The following is a 25,904-nucleotide window of genomic DNA, read 5'->3' on the forward strand; positions in this document are numbered from 1 at the left end:
TGCATCGGCACTGAAAGCAGTTCAGGCTTAGGGCCGATTCATACTCCTATTTTACCGCTGTTTCGGCGCTGTAGTGCCGAAATGATTTCGGCTCGTCAGAAATTTTCAGTAGCACCGAAGAGCCGACTTTAGGACGGTACCCGCCCCCCCGTACCTCAAATGACGTCAAATTGTAGGCTCTAGTAGCGCCGAACCGACTTTTATTCTGCTCTAAAATAGGAGTATGAATCGGCCCTTAAAGCGGATGCCAGCCCCCCCCCCCCCCAACCACACACACACACAAGTGGAAAGAAATGTACCCGTAACTCAGTCTTATGGGGGTCTATACTCTGTGGCCTAATGCATAGTAAACTGGGGGTCCTTGAACTGAAAAGGTTTGAGAACCACTGGCATAAATAATTCCTCTTAATCAAATTAGTCAAAGAATAATACTAGCTTGCTGCTATGGAATTACATCTTAAAGTATTTTAAAATAATTATATTTTTATGAATGGAAACGATAACATCCTTTGTACCACTTTAAAAAGGAGAGGGGGGGGGGGGCATTTACATTCAAAGATTGTGGAATGGTTGCCTGGCTTGAGATACTACCCGCCCAGTGACATCATCATGAGGACATTTATTTAATCAGACGTCAAATACGGCTCAATGAAGAACATGCCAGAAGCCTCACTGATTTGGAGGATGACTGGGAACAAATATGGGCTTGACAATGTATTATAGACAATGCATTATACACACAATATAGCTTTACAGGCGCATTTCTAATCAACTGCTGAGGACTGAAAATACAGAATCATTTACACAGAAGGAGCAGGGAAAGAGTCCAGTTCAGATAAAAGGGGTGTAATTCCCCTTATAGAAATAAACACTTTATATAAAAATATAGACAACATAAGCAGGCAATCATATACATAAGACATTATTCTCTTACATAATGAATATCATTGTGTCATATCTTTGGCATTGAATATTATGCCACAGGAAGTGGCTGAATGAGGTATACAGTGGAGACCTCCACAATAATTCAAATACATTTTTCTCTTCTTGTGTTTTTCTCTCTTGATTTGGCAGACTGCGCAACTTGAGAGAAAATGCAGCTTTTGATCCAAGGCATTTTAATTCCCAGTCTTTGCCTTGTATTTTCCCTCTCTCTTGGAAAAAAAAGGAAAAAAAGTTCCATTATTTGCTGTAATTTCCATTATTATGGCGATATTTCAGTGATCCCTTCTTTCACCAGCTACCAGGCTGGTGACCCTGCCCAGGGTAATGTTTTGCCATTATCTCTGTGTCCAAAATGCAGCACATGTCCATCAAAGAAATTGTACATAACATGTTAACATACTTAATAGCTTAACATAACTTAATAGCTTAACATACCGTAGTTTAAGATAAGTATCACAAATGATAACTATTCCTGTGCCTTTATCATTATCATTATAAACTTAGCGAGCCTTTAAAACCTACTCCATGTTTAACCACTTGAACCCTAGTGCCACCTTCTGGGAGGAACGTTCATCAGAAATAGCAGATCTACAAGATCATAACGTGCCACGCTTATAGATCTGCTAATTCTGCTGAAGAAATTTTGTGTAGAAGGACACTTGTTTTTAACTAAGTTTTACTAAGTATAGTATAGTATATTATAGTATGGTAGGCCTATAAGAGTTGTCCGATCCGCACACGTGATCGGAAATTGGGGCCGATCACATATTTCAAATGATCGGAATCGGATCGAGGGCAAAAAAACATCCCTAGTATCAATATTATATCCATATCATGATGTTAGACTGGATATTTTCTGTGATTTTGGATATTGTACTATTGTGATATGGCATAAGTGTTCTATAAAAATATAAATAAATAAATATAAATATTTGTAAAAATCGGTATCGGCAGATACACAAAATCGGATCGGGAGCAAAAAAAAACAAACATAGTATAGTATAGTATAGTATAAGGTTTAAGTGGTCAAAATGATATAATAATGTGCCTATGAAGCACCTGCCAAATATGCCTCATTATTACTCAAGACAAAAAACAGGTCTACCCATGGCGACCCTGTCAGCCTCTGAGTTCAGGTCACATGACCAGGTGTGTTCATTAAGGCCGGCCAATCAGAGCAGGTGCTTGGGACAGGAGCAACGATCCCTGTCGCACGGCTGGATAGTCAACATTCTCCTGTTACACCACTCACATGGAATGACCTCTCTGTCTTCACAGAGAAGACACACACACACACACACACACACACACACACACACACACACACACACACACACACACACACACACACACACACACACACACACACACACACACACACACACACACACACACACACACACACACACACACACACACACACACACACACACACACACACACACTCTCTCTCTATCCCGGGCACCGGTCAGGGGGTCCATTTGGATCCATGTTTTCCACTCTCAGAGTTAAATGAACACTGTGGGTTTCAGTGTGCGTAGGGGAGGGGGTGGGGCGGGGGTCTCTAGTTTCCAGGGGCTCTGCGGGGACACAGACGGCTCAGCAATATCTCAGAGTACATCTGGTTGACCGGTCCCCTCACGTGATAGGACGAGGAGGTGTTAGACCCCGCCCACTGGTCCTGGTCCAGCAGGACGGAATGGGCCGAGGTCAGGGTGCTGCCGCCGCTCTGCTCGCCGGTCCTCGCAGGACTCCTGGACAGCTTCTCCACCTGCAAGTGGTGGAAAACAAGAAGTCCTGTGTTCAAAATGTACAAAAGCATCTGCATCAAAATGTACTTAAAAGTACTAAAAGTAAAAGTACTCGTCTTGCCTGAATGTCCCCTTTCAGTTTCACAAGTTCAAAATGTGTAAATATCTTTTGAAAATAGCAGATCTACAAATTCAGCTATTTTCAAACGGTCAATATGTATATAGGGCTGACATGATTAATGTATGTTTTGTAATGAAAATCAAAATCTACAAAGCAAACTAGTAACTAAAGTTTTTAAATAATTTTAGTGGAGTAAAAGTACAATATTTGCATCTGAGATGTAGTGGAGTAGAAGTAACCACCAGTACAAACACTGGGGTTCGACTAGAGACGCTGTCCTTTACTGAAGAACAAGGTGCTGGTATAATTCTTCCGCAGCGATGACTCTGATGAAGACCGCATAGGTCAAAACGTTAGTCGTTTTGTGTGCTAGCACCAAGTGAAAAGGCTTGAAATGTCCATGCTGCTCCAGTGTCCTCTACTTCTAAAAGTACTGGAAATTAGAAATACTCAAGTAAAGTACCTCAAAATTGTACTTAAGTACAGTACTTAAAAAAACATGCATTTTAAAACTTTTAAATATTTAATATCATATTGTTTATGTCTGTCAAACATATTTCTAATGGTTTGAGCCTAAAGCACCACTCTGATAACCAGTTCGTCATTTATATCTGGCTTCTGAAGCAGTTTTAGCTGCAGTACCACACTGTCCTGAGGTGGTGGGGGCGCTGATATGCACATTATTTAATCTTTGAGTCATTATAATATTGATGCTATATAAACCCAGGCTTGTTTCCATTCCATGCCAGCTTGGAAAATCAACAATGTGGACATTGTAAACAAAGTCGAAATGCAAATTTGGAACTGAAGACTGAAGCGTAATTATTATACAAAGTAGGGTGATACAGATGACATCATGCATATGGCCAAATCAGTTGAGCTTTTCCTGAGAGCAATTTCCATAAAAGCCTCATTATGATGAGAAAGCCAGAGTGTTCAAAATTGCGTATTTGTGGGGATATAAAACACATAGGGGAGCGCAAAAAAGTGAAGAAAAAACCCCACACAAAAACATTGGTAAAAAGAGGTAAGTAAGTACTATTATTCTGCTCAGGTGTGTACGATCTCACAAGCTGGTCTCTTAGATTAGAAGAGCGCTTAAACACCACAGCTGGGGCTTGTGTAAACACAGCGCTGAGCCTAGGGTCTGACTGAATAATATGCCAGTGTTTTGAAATTATTATTATTATGTCAGCCCCATAATATATGGAGATCTAAGGGTTTGAGGTCAGATGTAGAGTTGCTGGCCGGCTCCATATATGCAGATCTAGGTGATGATCCAGTGTTGTCCATGTATGGCTATCCAGGGTTTCATGAGGTCAGTGTCGTGATCTTCATATATGGAGACGGCCATAATTATGAGACGTGACGTGTGACGAGGTGTGATGTCACGAGGCGTGATGGACTGACAACCATATATGGAGGCGTGACTGAGTGACGGATCAACGGATTTGCAGGTTTTCATAGTAATCCGCGACCTACAGTCGCAATTATTATTGTTGTATTATATTTCAGTAAAACATTTGCACATTTTCTGTTTACTAAATTGCTGGAGAGACCGGGAGAACCCCTTTACTGGGGGAAAAAACATTCTATTGATTACAACAAAAATATCACTTACTCATGTGGAAATGGGGAGAGAGAGATGGGGAGTGAAACGCAGCAATGGCTGCCTGGACCGGGACTCAAACCTGCAACACGCTGTCAGGCTACAGTAGCCTAACTAATTCTAATCCTAAATAAATTAATCTAAATCCTAACCCTAAAACAGCCTCTGTTGTGCACACGCAGAAACCAACACGCGCACGCACACACAAATCAGACTTTAACTAGACTAGATTGCTCTCCGTTTGACAGATTCTGCAGGCCTGCTGTCATTTAAGAGCCATATGAAGTGAGATGGGGGCGTGGGTGGTTGGTGGGACTGAGCCTGCCACACATAAGGGCCCTGAAACCACTTCACATACACACCCAGCTGCTACCAACGTGCATTTTAAGATGCAGTAAAAATGCAGCTTTAATTGCTAATTACTCATTAACTCGTGCAGAGGCCAATTTTATAGGCAGCTCTTTTACAGGGACCCGGGAGAGGGCAGTGAGGGGATTTATTTTCAGAAACCTCCTTGATGTGGAAGCAGAGAGCATTAGATTTGTTCAATCAGAGGAACAGAAGTGCTGATTTCCTGTCCACTGAGAAAATGGTTGTGTGATTTGTGGCTGCTGAGCGCTTTAGACACAGTATTTAATGCTTTGTTCGGTCTTGGCTTTGAAAGCACATAAATATCAAACAGAAAGGATGGGGAAATGATCAGTGTGGGTTTCCTCAGGGAAAACTTGCTAAATACTCTGCGACCTGTAGATTAGAACGCATACTCCAGGGTACATTTCTTCTTACTGGTGTTACACATGTTTTGGAAATAGCCAAAAACAATGCATAGTCAAAACAAATTCCAGGACCCTTGATAAATTCCAGGACCTTTGATCCATTCCAAAACCTTTCCAGTAATGGAAAATGTTTTTTCTAATTTCAAAATAATTCCAGGAATATCATTTCATGACCGTGGGAACCCAACTGCCAGGAATGGTTTACTCCAGGTTACTGTCGTTGCTATATACGACATACCCGCCTTTTGTTTTATGTGTTTAATCCGCCGTATTGTAATAAATAAAAATAAACTCTGCCTTCTCCGCGGAGATAGAGACTAGATGCTTTCGTTTTGATGACGAAACCGGAAATCGTCACATGCTGTGGGCTGCTAGGGCTTCTGGGAGATTGAGGCCAATGCAAATGAATGGGGTACAACGCCTCATGGAGGCGGGTCTTGTGTGCGTCTTCCGGGTGCACCAAGATGGTGGATGGTACGATCGGATCACAACAAACCGAGGGACCTTTATTCGCTGGATTTTCGCAGATTAAAAGCCCAAATAATTCAGTGTATGCTCTAAAGGTAATACAACAATCTCGGCAGTGAAGGGGGGTTGATTAAAATGCGGGTTACGCGTGTAAAACAGTCAAACTGTCATACATTCCATTTTCTTTGCATTTCGTGGTTTTTGTACATCATCATCATTGTGTGGATTATCATTTTTTACAGTAGCCTACAGGTGGCAGTGGAGTGGACTGCCTTGTATTACTCACCAAACAGCAAATATGTCTGACAACCAAATAGGAATTTCCTTTCCAAATACATTTAAAGAAAATAATGTAAAATTTCCACCTACTTTACCACCGACATGTCAATTCATTTACCTCATGGAAATGGCAGGCACATCGTCCCTGCAGGAACTCTTTATATCGGCCCATGGTCATGTAGAATGTGTCGATCACCTCGTAGCCGTAGTGCTTTGCCGTGGTGAGGATGTTGCTGTTTTCACGATACAGCTGCTGTATTCCTCGCTGCAACGTTGACAGACATGCCGAGAAACAACGATTCGTCACATTATGAATGACTCAAGGACGTCATTAGCGTTTGTTGAACTACAGGAGACATTACTGATTCAACAGCAGGTTGGGAGCCATGGATTATTACAGAGGCCACAGTCTTTATAGCTTGTAGATTTGCTATTTTCGATGAACATTTTAGAAAAGTTGAACATTTGGCTAAAACAGATATAGCTCATAACGTGAGCTTGTAGAGAGATTTGGTGTAGACTGTAGAGTAAGTGGAGGGTAAAAAGGAGTGGACCAAGTATCAGAGCCCTGACTAGTGACCCTGTCGGTCAACTAAGTATATGGGGTTTAAGTTGTTAATGCTTTGAATGTTCCTTGTAAATAAAGGATGAATGAGGAGAGGGAGTTACCAGGCTGAGAGAATGGATGCCTTCAACAGGAAGATGGAAACCGATGCCTAAAGATTTCACCACCACCATGATATTCCCAAGGTTTTCTCTGAAGTAGAAACACAGGAGAGAGGAAATAATATCAGTGAGTAAGTGAGTCAGTGAGTAGTAAATGAGTGAGTGAATAAAAGTGAGTTAATGAGTGAAACCTACTGCATACACCAAAGTCTAGAATTTTTTGGCGTTGGCAGGTCAATAACAACAAGATGACATAGTAATTGTTGAGTAAACAAACTTAGCTGAAGTTCATTTTGGAAGTTCTTGCACCTCCAAGACTTTCTAACTAGCCAAAGGTTACTGAAGAGACAGCGAAGCAAACATCATGTGTGATGGGTCAGTGTGACTTGTCTACAGCGCTGTCGCCAGGAATGGCACCGTTATAGGTGCAGTCCACCTAGAGAAACAAACGCTTTTCAGCACGCAGGCCTTCCTCAGCATTTGAAACGCTGAGGAAGGCCTGCGTGCCGAAACGCATTCGTTTCTCTTGGTGGACTGCTGCTGCATGTGATTTCATGAAATAAAGAAACTCAAACTCTATTAAGAGAGTGCGGATATTCCCCTTTTTCCATAAATCTCAGACAAATCATGTCAAAGCATGTCGGAGGTTAATGCAAACAAGCAGTGGAGATCTGTGGTAAAATTACTGTTCCAGTGGGCGGGTGTCTCAGAACTCAGAGTGGAGTAAAAAATCCATTTGTTTTGGCAAGCCGTGCAGAAACAAAACAAAGTCAGAGAAAGTGAGTGAGTAGGTGAAAGTGAGTGAGTAGGTGAAAGTGAGTGAGTAGGTGAAAGTGAGTGAGTGAGTGAGTAGGTGAAGACGGCGCATCGGAAATCCATCTAGACTTGAGTATACAGTTTCTCCTCTCAATGCTACCACAGTGACGGCTCGTCAGCGAACAAACCTCTTCAGCCTCCTCCTGTAGTAGCATTTATGTCAGCATGTCACTCAGTGAGGTTCATACTGTAGGATACTGTATAACGTTGTTTGTAAAACGTGATTTCCAAGTATCTTCTGAGTATTTCCGAGTGAGTTAACTACCGGTAGTTACTAAAACAGTGTATGAAAAAGAGAAGGACTGAATACTGATGATGTCCTCGACGTGCGTGTACATGTTTGTTGATGCGTGTTCATGTGTGCATATCTCTACCTCTCCAGCACCTGTCTGATGACTCTGATGTGATTGGTGTTGAGCCACTGGACGCCTCCCACTACCAGCACCGTCTGAGCAGAGTTTTCCAGGGGCCGTGACCTTTGGGTGATGGCAATACATACAGTATCTCATCAATGTGTATATGAGCAGATGGCCATAAAGTGACACAAGTGCAAAGTCAACTCAAAGAAATATGCAACTCATAACCGAGCCCACAGGACTAATGAGACACACACACACACACACACACACACGCGCGCGCACGCACGCGCGCACAGTTTAACGCTTCCTGGATTGTTGCTGGCTTAGCAGCAGTGCTCAATAAAATGGCAGCACATGACCCAAGGATGCGTCCCTAGCTTTGAACACATCTGAGGCCGTGTGAGACGGCTGGCGAGGAGGCCCCGCTGCGCGGCATCAGTCGAACATGCCTCCTGAGTCACGACCCCTAGTGCTTTGATCACAACAACCGATTAAGCTTATTTCCATATGGCCAGGCGGGATAACACATGTCTCATCACATAATGTGTGATGAGCAGGCCGCTGCGCCAGTGAAAATAAAAATAGAAGTCGTTGTCGGCCTCTCTACTGTTATATTGCAAGATTAAACTTTCAAATGCCTGGGGCGCAAGAGTTCAAAACCTTTAATCCCTATCCGAGTGGATTAGATTCGGATTTTGGGTAGATACAAATAAAATAAAAAAACGGGATTTGGATCACTTTGATATACTATTTGTGATCATAGAATTATCTCATATTAAAGTAACACCCGTAACACTCCAAATCCAAATCTGATCCACTATGAACGTTTTGAACACGTTGTCCCAAAGGATCTTCATCATATAGTTGTGTTGTGTATAGGCTGTATTAAACACAGATACGTGGGCACACGGATATCGTCTGTGTGATTGATAGAAACCTGTGGCACAGCAAATAAGACATTGGGATGTTGTTGGTTAAAGATGAACAGTTTGAATGTTATTATCCCATTCAACTTTAAGGGAAAACGGCTGTTCAGAATGACACGAAACTTCCAGGAAAGGAAAGGTGGGGAATTTGTCCTTGAATAATTACAGTTGAGACAGCAGCCAGAGCACTACAGTATATGTTTAGAAAATCTGATTCTGAAATGCTAAAGATTGTAGCACCAACATTAGGACAGTGCTGTGAATAAAGCTGTCCAATCGGCAAAACTTTGTCATTAGTCAATACACACCAAACCCCCACTCCACATGGTGGTCACGACTGTGACCTTTTTCCATGACCTTTGGCCTTTACCCAATTACACGACAAATCTGACCAGGAGGTAGTCAAGGAGCCATTTCCCACGTTTTGCTGAAAGTTTCATGTAATTTTGTGCAGCTGTTTTCCTGCGAAGTTGCCGAACGAACCAATAGGGTGACCACCTCCAAACAAGCCCAATGAGGGACAGGGGTTCATGTGGTTAATGCTATTCATGAAGATGTAATGATGTTTTTATATTTCTCAATGTGCACTAATCATTTCATATTGCTGGATAATATTGATTATATTTTAATATAATATATATTTTTAGTTATAGATATTCATTCTATTTATAGTGACTTATACGTAGGAATAGACTGTGACAACTGGGTATAGTCTGGTGACCACCGGAGAGACGGGTGACAGCCGGAATGTAGACTGCACCTGGGTGAGCAGTATGGGTTAGCGCCCCAGCCTGTGTCCTCTGTGAGGAGAAAGCCCAAAAACCCTCATTGAGGCCTTTAGGAGGGCCATTATAATCCACCACTCCTGAATGAAGTGCCTGGTGCTGGGAGTCTGGTGCAACGCACAGGTCCTGGGCCCGGTGAGAGCAGGAGTGGACCTGGTGAGACGTAGGAGGGGCCCGGACAGGAGGCAACCCACAGAGCCTAGTCCCTCCATGCGCCAGATTGCTGATCCTCCCAGTCCCGGTAGAGTAGTTCCGGAGCAACGGATTGTGTGGCCTTGGTCTTGCCCAAATGGGACTGATCGAGGGTAGCTACTGGGACGTAAGTCGGGACTTGATCACCCCGGCTGGGTCACCCGAGTGAGGGGTATGATGTTCGAGAGACCCGAAACCCTGATGACCTTGGGATACATCACTGAGGATACGTACCAGGTGCATCCATGCAATGTATTTTTAGTTGTATTCATATTAATATTTAATGTTGCACATGCATATGTTCTCATGTTGAGTAGCTAGTGTTATTCCTCTGTCCTCACTTCTACAAATAGCACTAGTCAAAGAACTACACATCCTTTGTTGACACTGCCCATAAGTTGCTCAAAGCCCCGGAAAATAACAAAGAAGTGAGTGTAAATGGACGTTCAGTTCGTGTTTAGATCCGTTTCCGATCATTTCCACTCACACATACACTACATGAACACAACACTCCACCATCGTGTCCGGCTCAGCGGGGAAAAAAGCGACCATTCTGATTCTGTCTTGACTCGCGGGACATTGTTCTGTTTGTGCGAGACGCAGGACGGGTGGTCACCCTAAATGAAACAGATTTTGCCCGCGAAGTCTCTTTAAGAGACATCAGTTAATTTGGGCTTGGAAACACCCCTGGGGCATCGAAAACAAAAACAATATTGTTTTGTGAATAGCTTTGTCAGAAATATTTAAATTTATATTTTACTGTTTTCCTCTGAAGTTGCCAAACAAACCAGATACATGATTTTGATACTTATCGTGAGGTCTCTTTAGGAGACATCAGTTCATTTGAGCTTGGAAACACCCCTGGGGCATCGAAAACAAAACGAAAACTTTGTGAATAGCATTGTCATAAATATTCAAATTTACTTTCAAACTAAGAACAAGATGGGTCTGACTTGCTATCTAGAAGAAAAAAAAAACACTCGGTATTTGTTTATAAGTGAAGCAGTGTTTAGTACCTGGCACCCATTTTTGTATGTGTCAAAATTGTTCACAGAGAACGGGAGAGAGAAGCCTGAACATGTAGGTCATTACCCCAATGAATTCTTAAAACCAATTTATACCGAATCGCCACCGGGAATTGCACATTTTGCAATGAACTGGAATATGTAACGAGACATCTGTCATATTGTCCTTGTGGCCTGTGGTCCTTCTGTATGTAGTGTCTGTTTTAAATTCTACAATTGAAATGAAAGGCACATTTCCACATATGTAGACAATAACGCTTTCTATTCACAAACTGTTCAACCCCCTACAATGCCCGCGGAAGGGCAAGGGGGCCTACCACAACACCACCAGGCACAGGAACGGTTTCCACTTTCCACCCGACACCCGGCAGATTGCTGAAACATGGCATGAGTCTGTCGTGTTAGGCTGGCCTGCCGCCTTGGATTATATACCAGGGACAAGTTGACTTGGACATTAGCTTTAGACAAGGTACTTGACTTTTCTTTTTCTTTTTTTTTTTTTTTTTTTTAAGATATTTTTTTTGCGGCTTACGCCTTTTATTGATTTTTGAAGGGACAGACAGTAGGCTGACAGGAAACGGGAGAGAGATGGGGGAAGACATGCAGTAAAGGCCGTGTCGGGTCCGGGAGTCGAACCCGCGGCACACTGCGACTGGATTACCAGTCCGGTGCCCAGACCGTTACGCTACGGCCTGGGCCTTGACTTTTCTTCTTTTTTTTTGCTCTACCTCTTACAGCACTCGCGGATTATACCAGTGTGTTGCGGATTATACCAGAGTCAGTGTCAAGTGGTTTATGCGGCTAACGCGGACCGACTCTTTGCACCTTAATCCATGACCTAACACCTTGACTAATTAATATATAATGTATATAATGCACAGTACAGCTGCTATGCTCACACACCTTTTTAAAGATATTTTTTTTTGCGGGACAGACAGTAGGCTGACAGGAAACGGGAGAGAGATGGGGGGATGACATGCAGTAAAGGCCGTGTCGGGTCCGGGAGTCGAACCCGCGGCACACTGCGACTGGATTACCAGTCCGGTGCCCAGACCGTTACGCTACGGCCTGGGCTGCTCACACACCTTTACATATACACCGTATATCTTATCTCAGGTACATACTGTATGTAAATATATGTTTTTGGACCTTGTAAAAAACATTTAGTTGTACATTTTGTGGTAAAAGCTAAAAAAGCCTGTAAATATCTAGGACCCGCACAGGTGAAACCCTTTACCTATACTTTTTGTGGTAAAAGCGCTCAAACTTTCTTTTGTTTTTCCACCCAGCATCCTCTCACCTGTGTAACAGCTGTTCCAGGGCCTGCTGGAAGGTGGGCCTGAGGCTCTTCTCCAGCCAGAACTGAGGGTAGTAGGAGTAGCCGACGTGCGTTAGGCCCTGGTTCAGGTTGCTGTAGACCAGCATGTTGTGAGCCTTGCCCCACTCCTCCAGGCTGGAGTTCACCCGCTCCATCAGGAAGTACATCATACCGCGGTTGGTCGAGTCTCCGATGAACAGCACCTGAGGAGGGAAGACGCGGTTTGAGTCACACAACCCGGGCCTGGAACAGATTCTGTTGCAACTTCATTGTGGTCAATAGGGGAAGAATTGTGTTGTTTTGATTATAGTTCTGCAGTTTGACAGGACAAAGTTATTCTACTGAAACGAAAACAGTTTACATTTGTGTAAACCTCCTTACGATTGTAATTCTACCACAATTCCGCCTCACAATACACATTTACAGTATAAAGCAACAGTTATGCTTTCAATTTCAACGGTAGTTGTTGGATACACTCTGCAAAAAGAACACTATCTTTCATCAACAAAGTTAATTTACAACCAAATAAAGCTTAAGAAATGATAAAATATCACAGTCACACTTGAATTTACATCTTATACAAACCCCCCCCCCCCCCCCCCCCCCCAACACTATTTGTGAGTTATCTGACTGAACAGATTATTATTATTATTTGAAATCCCTATTTGAACATAGAAGATCTACAAGTTTACCTGTTGTGATCGTCCTTTTTTATTTCCTTTTTTAATATCTCTTTAAAAAAAATGTGTGAAGGAGTTTACTTTTGGGACTTTAAGTACACTAGAGCGGTGCCCATTGGGTACTTGAAACGATGCAAGTTGGAAATGCATGCCCCACCCAGTTATACATTTTGTCTGTGTCCCTTTTATGCCCATATGTGGAGTTCATTGTCAGGCACGCCCAAATATGGAGACTATGCAGATGTCAGAACAATCATTGTGATGTCAGAACAGGCTCCATATATGGAGATAGGGGTGATCAGGTCCAGAGACATACAGAGACTTGGTGCAATTATAGATCGATTTTGATGCCAGTACACATTTTCTACTGGCATTAAATTATTAATACAGGACTTTTATTTGTAATAGAGTACATTGTGAAATTGCTACTTTTAGGACAACATCAATACTATACTGCAATGCAGACACTCCGTTACAAGTAAAAGTCTTAAATAAAAATGTACTTGAGTAAAAGTACAAAAAGTATTAGCATCAAAATATACCTCAAAATGCATTGTGAGATTGTAGATCAGCTATTTTCAAATAGCCAAAGTTTAAGTAGGTTAAGTATGTTTTGTAATAATTCAAATCTACAAAGTAACTACTAACAAAAGGTTTCAAATAATTGTAGTGGAGTAAAAGTACAATATTTGCCTCTGAGATGTAGTGAAGTAAAAGTATTGGAAATTGTAAATACTCTAGTAAAGAATACATCAAAAATGGTACTTGAGGAAATGTACACACACACACACACACACACACACACACACACACACACACACACACACACACACACACACACACACACACACACACACACACACACACACACACACACACACACACACACACACACACACACACACACACACACACACACACACACACACACACACACACACACACACACACACACACACACACAATACTCGTTTGATGAGGAGTCTTGGCTCTTCTGTTTGTAGCTTCAAGGGAGACTTCTTCATGGTCCTAAAACTAACGCAGCCAATCCCAGTTCACAGGAAGTATGAGACAGTGTTCTCAGCCAATTTATCATTCAGAAAACCCTTCCTCTGTCCAGTGTTGTTTTTGGCAGCAAAAAGATATTTTATTTTTAGTCAGACTTTTTTTGTTTTTGTTTAATATTTTTTGCAGTTTTTTGCCTTTATTGATAGGGTACAGTATACAGACAGGAAAGGGGGAGGGAGATGCGCAGTGACACGCGGCAAAGGCCGTCGGGCTCGGGAGTCGAACCCGCGGCACGCCGTCTGGCTGGCTTGGCAGCCTAGATGCCCAGACGGTCGAGCTAACCGTCATAGTCTTTTGAATAGTTCATTTAGTTTTTGTCACATTTTAGTCACCTGGAATGTTTTACTGTTAGTCTAGTTTTAGTCAAAGTGTCATGAGATTTTAAGTCGACTAAATCTATGGTTGATTTAGTCAAATCGTATTTTGATGCGTCGTAATGGCAGATTATACTCTTGCTGAAAATAGCCGATCTATAAGCTTGTAGATCGGCTATTTTCAGCATGCAACCAAGTGAAAAATGACTTATACTGGATGTCTGGTCCACTAGTCCCTTCTTAACATTTTAGTCTACTTTTTATTTCTTGACGAAATTGTCGATATATTTAGTCTTAGTTTTAGTCATCATAGCTTAGTTTTCATTTAGTTTTAATTTAGTTTTTGTCAGTGCAAAAAGGTAGTCGACGAACATTTTTCGTCTTAGTTTTAGTCGACGAAATCAACACTGCCTCTGTCCCTCTGCAGCTGTCAGTTTGCCAAGATGAAACCTGCTGCAATTTACTGCTCTTTTAAAACTGTACGAACAGGTCAGGAAGTCTCAATTGGCTTCTAGTCTGCTGGTCATAATTCAAGAGACAATAACTGTTTCATTGTGAGTTCAAAATATCGGTGAGCTTGTACAGTAGATGTTGTCGATTTTCTTCTTTCTTTTCTATTAACAATTTCACAATAGGGGGACTGCAGCCAGATGCTACGCCTATTTGGGTCTGTTTTAGGATACACGGTTGCGTGTTATGGGAGATTATTGTTGCAGATAAACCATAAGCTTGGGGCCACCGGATGCTAACTGTCTGGATAGTGCGTCAACAACATACAGTAACTGTAATGACAAAACACAATGAACAAGTCGAGGAGGCTCTCAGTTCCGAACTCACCAAAATCCGATAACAAACTCTCACTACAGAATCTATTCTTTTCGGTTCTAAACATTCCCTCAGTAACGTCAACGTAATTGACTTCAAGGTTAAAGTTGATGACATTCTTGACAACAAGACAGGTGAAAGCAAAAAATGCTCTCAAAACTCTTGTGGGAGCTCTAAATCAGCCCTCCTATGACTATGCTTCCTCCAGCATCACAATGTTACTTAAGACTAAGCTTCAGACCTCCCAAAACAAACTAATTCGACTACTTCTCGCCCTGGGCCCATGACTCACCTCGCATGGTTGCGCGCATGGTCACAATACTTTTGTGGTCTGGACACAACTTAAATCAGAATATGTGAGGAAAGAAAATCCCTCACGACAACTGTAAAAAATAAATTCCCCCAAACTCACAAGTCTACACATCAACATAGTACTGCATATGGATGTGTCTCGATCCTGTGGCTCAGAGTTTTGTTCTTAGAGCCAATAAAGCATATCAAAGTTTCCAGAATCAGTATGCTAGACAATGTCCTTTGGCATAGGTTAGTGTTAGATCCATGACTTGGCACTGGTAGTGACAAAGAGGAAAGGGGCTATACATGCAAGCTTTGTATACAGACAGACAGTATTACCATCTCATTACAGACCCACAGTCTGAAACCTGTAAAAGCCAAAAAACGCCTCGCAATGTGACGCTATGTAATGTTGTCCATCTTCCTTTCAACTCATTTTTTTTACTCCATTTGCCTTCTGTTTGACATTCACAGATTCTGCCTGGAACTTCAAAATACATATTTTGCCCAACAACTCTCTCAACACCTGTCTACTTTTCTTTGATCATCAATAAACACTAAATCAAGTGTAAACGAAGAAGAAAATACGGAATCCAGTCTGGCTTTAATAAGAGGCCATTGTGAACTATACTGTTAGAGACAAGTAGGATGGGAACATTGTCATCTACCAACACAGACAGACACAAGACAACTGTAAATAACTTTCTTCTGATCTTGCGTTTACGGCATGGCTCTGCAGGAGTCCAACTGTATGTCCGGAGCTAATCGTGCATCCTGCTGGACCGATCAGCGCCAAATTTCTTTAACACAGTGTATATATGTTCCACATATCTTCCACATTATACTTTTTGAAATATTGAATTTTAATTTCATGATGGAAGTCAATCTAATGGAGCGTAAAAGCTGGATTTATGCTCCATCATGTCCGACACTAAAAATACTGGGCAAGGTTTCAGCCTGAAACCATGCCCAGAGCCATATGTCATACTTCACATGACTGATGTCACAGGCTGGCCGCATGAAGTCCAAGCTCCACACTGGAGCCACGCCGTTCCCATTGTGGATACAGAGGTCCACCATTAGATATTTTGTTTTCATCACTGATTCCCACTGGCTTCTATATTAACGCCAATGTTCTGAACTATTTGGAAGTAGCTGTACATGCGACTCCTCCACAGCCTAATGGCGGCTCTGCCAAACTCAGGGTATACACAGTATATTGGCTAAGTCACTCCCAGAGCAGTTGGCCATGGCTTGTGCTTTGTATACACAAAGGGGTCCCCATAGCGCTCAGTATTTTAACCTTCAGCATCAAACCTGTGCCTCTTTCCTGAACCAATTATTTTATTGGCTTGGCTCGAAAAAAGGAAAGGAAAGGTACTATGTTTACCCAGGGTAACTGGACTAAGCTCAAGAACTTGTTTACAGCCAGGCCCTGCTCATAGAACATTTCATGGTAGGGGTTCAATGCCTTGTCCAAGGGCACTTCAGCGGTGGTAATTTTAACGTGCCGACCTTAGCGACCTTCCGATATCAAGACCGCTCCGCAAACCGTTCGGCCACCGCTGCCCCTCGGTCTTCTGTAGGAGTGATGTGTAGCAAAATACAGAATACAGAATACAGAAAAAGTCCTCCCAGGTCTCCACCAGGTCAGGAACGTTTGTGATGTCTGGACAAAATGTGTAGGAGTAATATAAACATGTGTTTTTGAGGGGCACGCATGGCTTTTGAATGGCAGCCAAGTCTATGGGCTTTTTAATGTTGGTTTTAAGGCCAAGTCTATGGACTTGGACTATGGTCTTTAATGTTTGTTTAGTGTGCCATACATCATGTGACCGATATAAATACAGTGGGCGCCCCTCACTTCACACAAGTGTGATTTCTTTGCATAAACGTGCCTCCTGGTGCCGCTATGATAGGACACGGTTAAAAGGGAGGTAATATAGCGTGGCAGTCCCGCCCCCTTTCATGACAACGACAGGAAGAAAAGAAGACAAGAAGAAAAACAAACAAAAAAAGTGTTGTACCTTGCCCTTTTTTTTCTTCTTTCTAATTATTTGAACGGCCCAAAACGTTGTGTTTATTGTCATGATTTGTCACAACAAGAGTTGGCTTTGTCTGAGGCTTAAAAGGTCTTTAAAAGGTCTTTAAATAAATACATACCTTTTGAAACGTCTATGAAAAAAAATATGGGGAATTCTTTTCCGGGCCTGCCGTCGTCCTGAAAGGGCGCGGGACTGCGACGCTCTATTACCTCCCTTTTAACATTGTCCTATTATAGCGGCACCAGGAGGCATGTTTTTGCACGTATTGCAAATGTGTGTGCAAAGTTTCACAGCAATTGGGCGCTGCGTTCATGATTTAAGGCATTTTGTTCAAAAAGATGTAGCCTACCAAAATAGAATATTTAAAAAAAAAACACATACTTGATCACATTACTACAAAGATCATGTGTATCAATTTGCCTAGGACTGATAATATAAAATAATGTGTTTCACATTAGTCAGCCTCCTGGTGGCGCTATAAAAGGCAAGGCTGATTTGAAAACTTGGCATTTTTTGTCCTCTGCCTAGTGGGAATGTGCATGCACAAAAAAGAAATCGCTGTGTTCATGACTTTTTGTCCATTTTGTCCATTTTGTTCAAAACGGACCAATCCGGCAAACTTTGGAAGGCATTAGGCAATCGGGATGGAATACTTATGGAAAATCTCCTAAGCAGATGCCCATTTTGGGGCACCTTGCGGAATGCACGCTTCGCAATGCAATTCCTTCATACCTGTACAGTACATGGCTCAGTAACGTCTCTGCATCAAAGACAGAGCTCGCATTGTACATGTTCCTGCCATATTATTTAGCTACAACAACCACAATATCTCTCATGCACACACGTGTAGTCGTGTACGCATCCCCGTCGCGTGCACATGGAACATATACTGTTGCCAGCACTGCTGTAAAGCTGGCAACATTTCGGGGTCCCCGGATAGCACTTTAGTCATCTGGCTATGGCTAGTTAGTACCTGATGTTAATTGTACCCCTTGCTAAGAGAGTAGTGACCTGCCCGTAAGCAGCGCTGAGAGTGAAGTCATTCGTGGACCAACTCAATGCAGAGTCTGCAGGGACGTCAGGGAGTTGCACTATCCTAGAAGTACCATAACAGGGGCATTGTATTACTCAACCAGCTGATGTACAGCACTGGTTCTGAGGTGTGGGGGACCCCCAGGGGCCCTATAGAGCAGATTCCATGGGAGTCCTCGTATGCTAACTAATTGATAGATAGGAACCAAATGGACTCTTAGCGGGTCTGTAACTCCGGGAATGTACAGTCCATACAGTATGGACACATTTGGTTCATATCGATACATTTGGTTCCATTTGTACAGTTCAAATAAGTTGGGATTCCAGAAAAAAAAACTGTGTGTGTTGGGGGGTACATTATGAACCCACTACCCAGGTATCCACCATGTATATTGCACGTATGTTGCTTTCTACTGTAAGTGTCTAACAGAAGCAGAAGTGTGTGAATGTCATTCTGCTGTTAAAGTGTGCTAATAATCTGAACCGTTAGCCCCTCACCTTTTTGTCTCTCATGCACTCCTGCAGCTGGCTGTTGTCCAACAGAGGGTGGTAGCAGCCCTCGGGTTGCCAGCTTATCTCTCGCCAATCACAGGTACGGTTATCGGCACAGCTGAGGCACGGGACAACCCAATGGCCTGAGTGAGTGAAGGGCATGAGAGAAAGAGGGAGAAGGTGAAACGGAACGTAAAGACATATTTTGTGCTGATAGACGGCCTGACAGGCAGCAGATAATCATGGGGAGCGTGGCAAATGAAACACCACGCACTGAGTAACTTATAAAAGTATAATAATTCTAATTCTAGAGCACAAAGCTTTCTGGACTGACAGTCAATCCTCTTCGCCGCAGAGAAGGATATTGAATTTTTACAGCACAGCTTGACAACTCACCTGTTGCATTTAAATCAAAGGTCAAAGTGAAGCAGCTGCTTAAATCCCCCAAAAGGCCTAGCCAATAGATTAAGCCATCATACCCACATCATGCAGCAGGGCTTTGTACCCAGAGAACACCACACACAAAACAATGTGCCAATGCATACACGGCGCACGTGCACAGTCAGTCACAGTCACGCGCGTACACACACTCACACTCACACTCACACTCACTCACAGTGAAGACAGTGTTATGGATATAGACAAACCAACCTGGCACATCCCCAGAGGTGCAAGGCCGAAGTGGATCCTGGGACTCGCCCGATGTCTTAGAGCCCAGAAGAGGCTGCAGGCCACAAGGCTTACCTGGCTGCACAATCAACCCACAGTCCTGTGCAATGGAGAGAACAGAGCAAGTGATTCATTTCAGTATCATTGGGATATTTTGAATGTATGTCAATATGCATTTGCATGTCATCAGAAGTGCATTCTATCGATAAGTCACAGAATGAAGAGCAGGCTGAACAGTCACTGACCGATCTCAAAATTAAGGTTTTTCTCAAATCTTCCATGCCAAGGACCCCCAAACAGGCTGTTGCCCCAACTCCCCCCCCCCCCCCCCCCCCCCCCCCCCCCCGCCCCCAAATTGCAAAGGGACTTAAAAAAGTGAAAATAGTTAATCAACAAGCTCACAACGCATCACATTGTAACACGTTATGAGCTTGGGGATCGGCTATACATATTTTAAACATTTTTAGAACACATGACATTCCCAAAATAGAGACGCCAGGTTGAAGGTGGTTTAAATGTCACACAGTAATGAATTTAATTTGAACTGACATTTTTAACTGTATGCTTTCCAATTGACCCCGCAAGGGTCAATTGGCCCTGTTCTAAATCATGTCTGGATTTCATCTAAATACTTTCCGCCTTCAACCAGCTCCCAGAGAAGATTCATTCAACCTCCCGTCTGACTCTCATTCTAACCTGCTGTTGCTAGTTTTTCTCACTTAAGATTCGCTTCACTCCTCTAGTTGACTTCCTCTCGGTGGCCCCTTGGACGTTGTACTTCTTTCATCCTCTTTCACCACCCTTTGCCGCTTTTTGTTTCTTAATCAAAGGACTTTGGCCATCGCTCTGTCCATCTAGGCTAGCTTGGTGTAGCGCGAGGTGAGAGCTCAGAGGTCAAATAAACCTGCGCAGATGAAGGACAGTGGGCGGTTCTGTGTCTCAGAGGCCCCGTGGGAGCCACTACGTCTGGCCCTGACAACAGAGGGGCCGCCCGAGCCCTCCCTAGCGGCCAACCTCACACACGCACACACACACACACACACACTCGCATGTCCACGCAAACACACACACTCCACACTCCCTCCTCTCCTTTGAGGGGCTTCGCACGTCCACGCCACATTCTGCATGCCGACGGTGCATCTCTCAACAAAGTGGCACAAGACAACTTAACAGGGATTTTCTTGTTCTTACGTGTGCACAGTGTACACGCACAAACACCCAGGGCTGGGGGTCTGAGGGAGCCGCCGGGGGCTGGCGACTAGACGCCCGTGGAAAACCTGCGGCGGCCACCTTTCATCCCCGCCGCCGATCATACTTCACTCCTCGTTCCCCGTTTAAAGCCAACCTGCCTAGCTTCCATGCCACGTACGTAACTGACACCCATTTATAATTAGAGACTCGGGACCTGAAGCCCAAAAGTGTCTCTCTCTGTCTCTCGCTGTCTGTCTGTGTGTGCAGAGAATGTAATTCCTTTTGTTGTTTTGTTTTTCCCTCCATTTTTGGAAAGCTCTAGTGTGTGTGTGTGTGTGTGTGTGTGTGTATGACCTATAATGATACGGGCCAAATCAGATACGCCATGGTTAAAGTGGTTAAAGAGAGAAACACAAACGTATATCAGATATATCACACTCAATATAATACTGCAGCTGTCAACACAGAAATCTGTCGCCTCGTTTCTCCCGACTGATCTGAATGCGCTCGCACGCACACGCACACACGCACACGCACACACACACACACACACACACACACACACACACACACACACACACACACACACACACACACACACACACACACACACACACACACACACACACACACACACACACACACACACGGCAGGGGCTTAATACAGGGGCTTTTTTGAGTGCTTTGGGAGGTGTGTCATCATTAACCACTTGTACCCATAATCTTGGGGGAACATTCGCCAAAACTAGCAACTAGCAACTCACAAATTGTCACAACACAACACTTGTAGATCGACAATTTCAGGTGTAAGACCGGACCAAGTACAGAGCCCGACCCTGGTCAAGTAAAGTATAGAGCAGTGGTTCCTAAACCTTTTCATGTCAAAAGGACCCCCATGAGAGAATATTTGTACGGCTCTTGCAGTGATTCTCAACCAGCTTAATTTCAGGGACCCTCAGTTTGACATGCATTATTCTACAGACCCCCATTTAATGGCATTTCTATCTCTGGGACCCCAAATTTATATTGTAAAATCAATGTTAATTTAACTCTGAGAGTGTACAAATGGCTCCAAACTATCATTTAGCTGGAGAGTGGAGACCCCCTGGAACTCCCTCAAGGACCCCTGGGGGTCCCCGGACCCCACTTTGGGAACCACTGGTATAGAGGGTATTTACATGGTTTACTCAGCTGTCATTGACACCCACCTGTATTCACTCATTACTAGTCAGGTTTGGGTGGCAGTGACACCCCCAGCTAGTTGTGTAAAGACAAGAGAGAATGCTATCAATAATATTGCAAATGAAAAATAATAAATAAATAAATAAATAAATAAATAAATAAATAAATAAATAAATAAATAAATAAATAAATAAATAAATAAATAAATAAATAAATAAATAAATAAATAAATAAATAAATAAATAAATAAATAAATAAATAAATACAAATAAAACACAGCAATTTCTGGATGCTGCAAGTTAGCAGTAACACTAGCAGTGCAGTAGAGATGAAGCAGAAGTTTGTGGTTCACTTTTGATGTTTAAAGCAATAAACAACACACTCATTAACCAAGTCAACAGGTCAGTTAGCCGTTTTACATTTCTTTTTAAGACATATTGATGTAACACACACACAGTGTACTATAAAATATAGTAAATCGATGCATTTATTGGCCTTGTGCTTTGTTGTAATTATAATTTGTCATCGGCGGCAGGCCTACAGGCCTATCTTAAAAACAGACCCTCAAAATGTAATAGCCTGGTATGAAATAGCCATAGTTGATCCCGATACCTAGTACGTTCAATAGTGACTTTTATTTAATTGCCAGGAGGCTAATATTTTTGCCAGAGCAGTGAGAGCACTATTACAGTATGTTTTTCAGATCTTTTCACATCATGTCAAAATGATGTCATGGAAATGTCAGTTTCATTTATTCCCACATTAGACTATACTTTCTATATCGGCAATGACAATAATTAATTACTAAGTTAATAACCATGCATTTTACAATACACCAGGAATTTCCTTTTGGGTTTTATTTCACATTAGTCTTTTTTACAATTTTAAGTTGGAAACAACAAATAAACCAACAAATAGGTTAGTAAATATACTCAAATGATATGTAGGCCTATATGTTTATTACTAGTGGTGTCATTTTATGTTATGCTGCTCACTCCCTTAAATGTCCCTGAAAGATTTACAGCAAAGGTAATTCCTATTTCACAAGTGTAATAATTCATAGCCTAAAACATGTTTTTTGCTGTTTTATACTACTTTGGCCCTGTCTTGGCTAGGACTCACTTGTAAAAGAGGTTTTAAATCTCAATGTGACTTCCTGGTTAAATAAAGGTTATATGTGGAGAACTACACATGCTCCATAAAACAAAAGCTTAGCACACATTTTTGCGGTAGTAACCACACACCCGGGCCCAAATGATTATTTAGTGCAAACAAGGATCTTTTATTCAAGGCGGCATGAGCAATGCATTAGTGCTTTGTCGGGCTCATGAAAGTGTTTACATAAATTAGCATGTGCTGCATCAGCCACAAGTCCTGTATAATACCTGTACAACTTACTGTAAATATACAGCAAATACATGTATACAAAGACACACACATGTACAGTATAGTAACATGGATCCAGTAAACAGATACCGGTATATTAGTGAGAAAAGTTTTTCTTGTGTATTTCCATTTCTATGTATTTGAGCATGCTTACACAGTACAGTTAAGTTAGTAAACTTACTATCCAAAATATAAAAGAAGATTAGGTCAATTATAGACAACTAGCACCAATTATTACATGTATATTATTAATATAATGCATTGCAAACCAAAGGCTGAAGTAGGAGCATAGTGCAGTCCCCACTCAGTTTCAATGAGACACAACCACACACACAGTCACACAGTCACACAGTCTCTCACACACACACACACACACACACACACACACACACACACACACACACACACACACACACACACACACACACACACACACACACACACACACACACACACACACACACACACACACACACACACACACACACACACACACACACACACACACACACACACACTTTTTCAACCAACTGTCTGAACCGAGTTTTGCTTGCAAGCACCCGTGACTATGCACGTACATGATGCATACTCAAGCTCCGGTTTTCGAGCCATAAATAATCATTTTTCACATAAAGCACTAACTTCATTTTGTTAGCAGCTGGATAAAAACGGAGGTTTGTTGCCACATAGGGAATAGAGGAGAGGCCTCAATAGAAAACAGATTGTATCAAAGTGTGGCTAAATGCAGATTTATTTATTTTCTTTTCTTTTTGGGTTGGGATTGAGTCCTGATGCTCTGTATATGTAAGAAACTGTGGTGGTTTAGCAGATTCTTTGCTTGAGGTTTAGTCAAGTACTGTGGATATAAACAAGCCAATGTGGTGACATGCTGGTGACATGGGAACAATGCTCAAGAATGCAAGTTCACTCCATATGTCATGCTTTGTTTTGTTAGGTTGTCCAGATTTAAGCTGACATTGAGTTGGGCTTTGTCTTAGAGCTGGCATTACAGGGTTCAAATCTAGGAGTTAGTCAAGAAAATTGATCAATGGATAGGCATCATTGCCTTTCATCTGAAAAATCTTGGCAGCTGCCTTGTTCATATTTGTTTTGCCGGAGATGTTTGATTTGGCGTGTGTGTGTCTGTATATGTGTGTGCGTCTGTGCGTGCGTGCCTGGTATTGTAGGCTACTGTTGTGTTGTATAAGCAGTTAGCTACCAGGCCCAGAGTACAACAGTAACACGAAAATAATCTGCCTTGATCAAAGAGCAACGCTAACCTAGCCTCATATTGTACTAATCCCCATTCATGCACAATCTCTCTAATTTGGCTCTGTGCTCCATTAGATAATAGCCGTCCCAGTAGCTTTCTTATAGTGGGCAGCCTGTCTACATTTTTTTTTTCTTTTTAGAAAAATAGACAAATACCTTCTAATCTAAAGATCAAAAGCCAACCTTGAAGGAACAAAATTCTAATTAGACGGCAAAACTCATGCACCTGTCCTGGGTCCACCGCAGTAAAACATGGGACTAAATCTCTCAAGCGTAATGGCTGAAAAGGTAAAAAATAAAAGACAAAGGGGGGGAAGAATTGGGGATTCTGAGCTTAGTAAGGAGATTAAGTCTTTCCTGTATAAATGTAATCACTGGTATTTTCTGACCAGAGGCCCAGTCATAACAACTGGGCAAACAGCTGGCAAAGAGAGAATGCTTCACATTGTGATTAAAGAATAAGGTGATAGGGACAGAACACACACACACACACACACACACACACACACACACACACACACACACACACACACACACACACACACACACACACACACACACACACACACACACACACACACACACACACACACACACACACACACACACACACACACACACACACACACACACACACACACACACACACACACACACACACACACCTGTTGCAATAGGCCTATATGTTATGATAGATCTTAATCAAGCGGATATTAGTGACTCCAACAAGTTGTTGTGTATACTGTAGCTTCCTGGCCTGTGGTTTGTGCTACAACACCCCACACATTCTACAGAGGGAGAGAGATCTACTCTACGGTATGTAGACTGAAAATACATATCACTGAAAATCTGAGTCAATACTATGTTTGTATCAGTCAAATCAGCATAACAATGAACTGCAGCCCAGTAGGCACAGGAATTAGATATAGCTTTTGGATTGTGCATTTGGATTTGGAAGCTGTGCATATGGATTTCGGGCAAACACTCAAGACAGCACTTCACATATACAACCTGTAAATCCTAGAATGAAACAAAATGTCTGATGATGAGTGAAAATATACCACTGGGGTTCTGACATGCTGCTCCGGAAGAAAGTACAAAAAGATGAAGGGGACCCAACAATGGATTCATCTTATGTGAAGTTCAAACACTTTGGTCCCAATAGCTATACACATTTCAGTCATGTTTCACTTAATCCTTAACTCAGGTCACTGCCAAAAACCCTTTGTTATGACAGCCTCAATTACTACCTAAAGGGACCTTTCATCTAATGTGTAACAAATAGGATTAAATTAAATTTTACAGCGTGTAATTCCATGTCATATGGCCGCGCTTATGGATAAGCCCTCAGTAAACGCTTTTGACTCATATAAGACCCATAACCACATTTATAGACTCAGACAATGTTTTACCCTCAG

General features: G+C 42.4%; 1 protein-coding gene across 1 annotated transcript in view; it reads right to left on the reverse strand.

Annotated features, from left to right (window-relative positions):
• Positions 1-612: 612 nt before the first annotated feature.
• cped1 (cadherin-like and PC-esterase domain containing 1) overlaps positions 613-25,904 on the reverse strand; it is a 107,172-nt gene continuing 81,880 nt past the window's right edge. Inside the window, exons 15-21 of the mRNA XM_083757797.1 lie at positions 19,438-19,555; positions 18,793-18,929; positions 12,019-12,239; positions 7,806-7,907; positions 6,619-6,706; positions 6,068-6,214; positions 613-2,716 (exon numbers count right to left, since the gene is read on the reverse strand). Coding sequence (XP_083613923.1) covers positions 2,510-2,716; positions 6,068-6,214; positions 6,619-6,706; positions 7,806-7,907; positions 12,019-12,239; positions 18,793-18,929; positions 19,438-19,555 — 1,020 coding nt within the window. The 3' untranslated portion in view covers positions 613-2,509. The remainder of the gene's footprint in view (positions 2,717-6,067; positions 6,215-6,618; positions 6,707-7,805; positions 7,908-12,018; positions 12,240-18,792; positions 18,930-19,437; positions 19,556-25,904) is intronic.

Source organism: Protomyctophum parallelum (genome assembly GCF_964188405.1).
Source record: "Protomyctophum parallelum genome assembly, chromosome: 22".
NCBI classification, from domain to species: domain Eukaryota; kingdom Metazoa; phylum Chordata; class Actinopteri; order Myctophiformes; family Myctophidae; genus Protomyctophum; species Protomyctophum parallelum.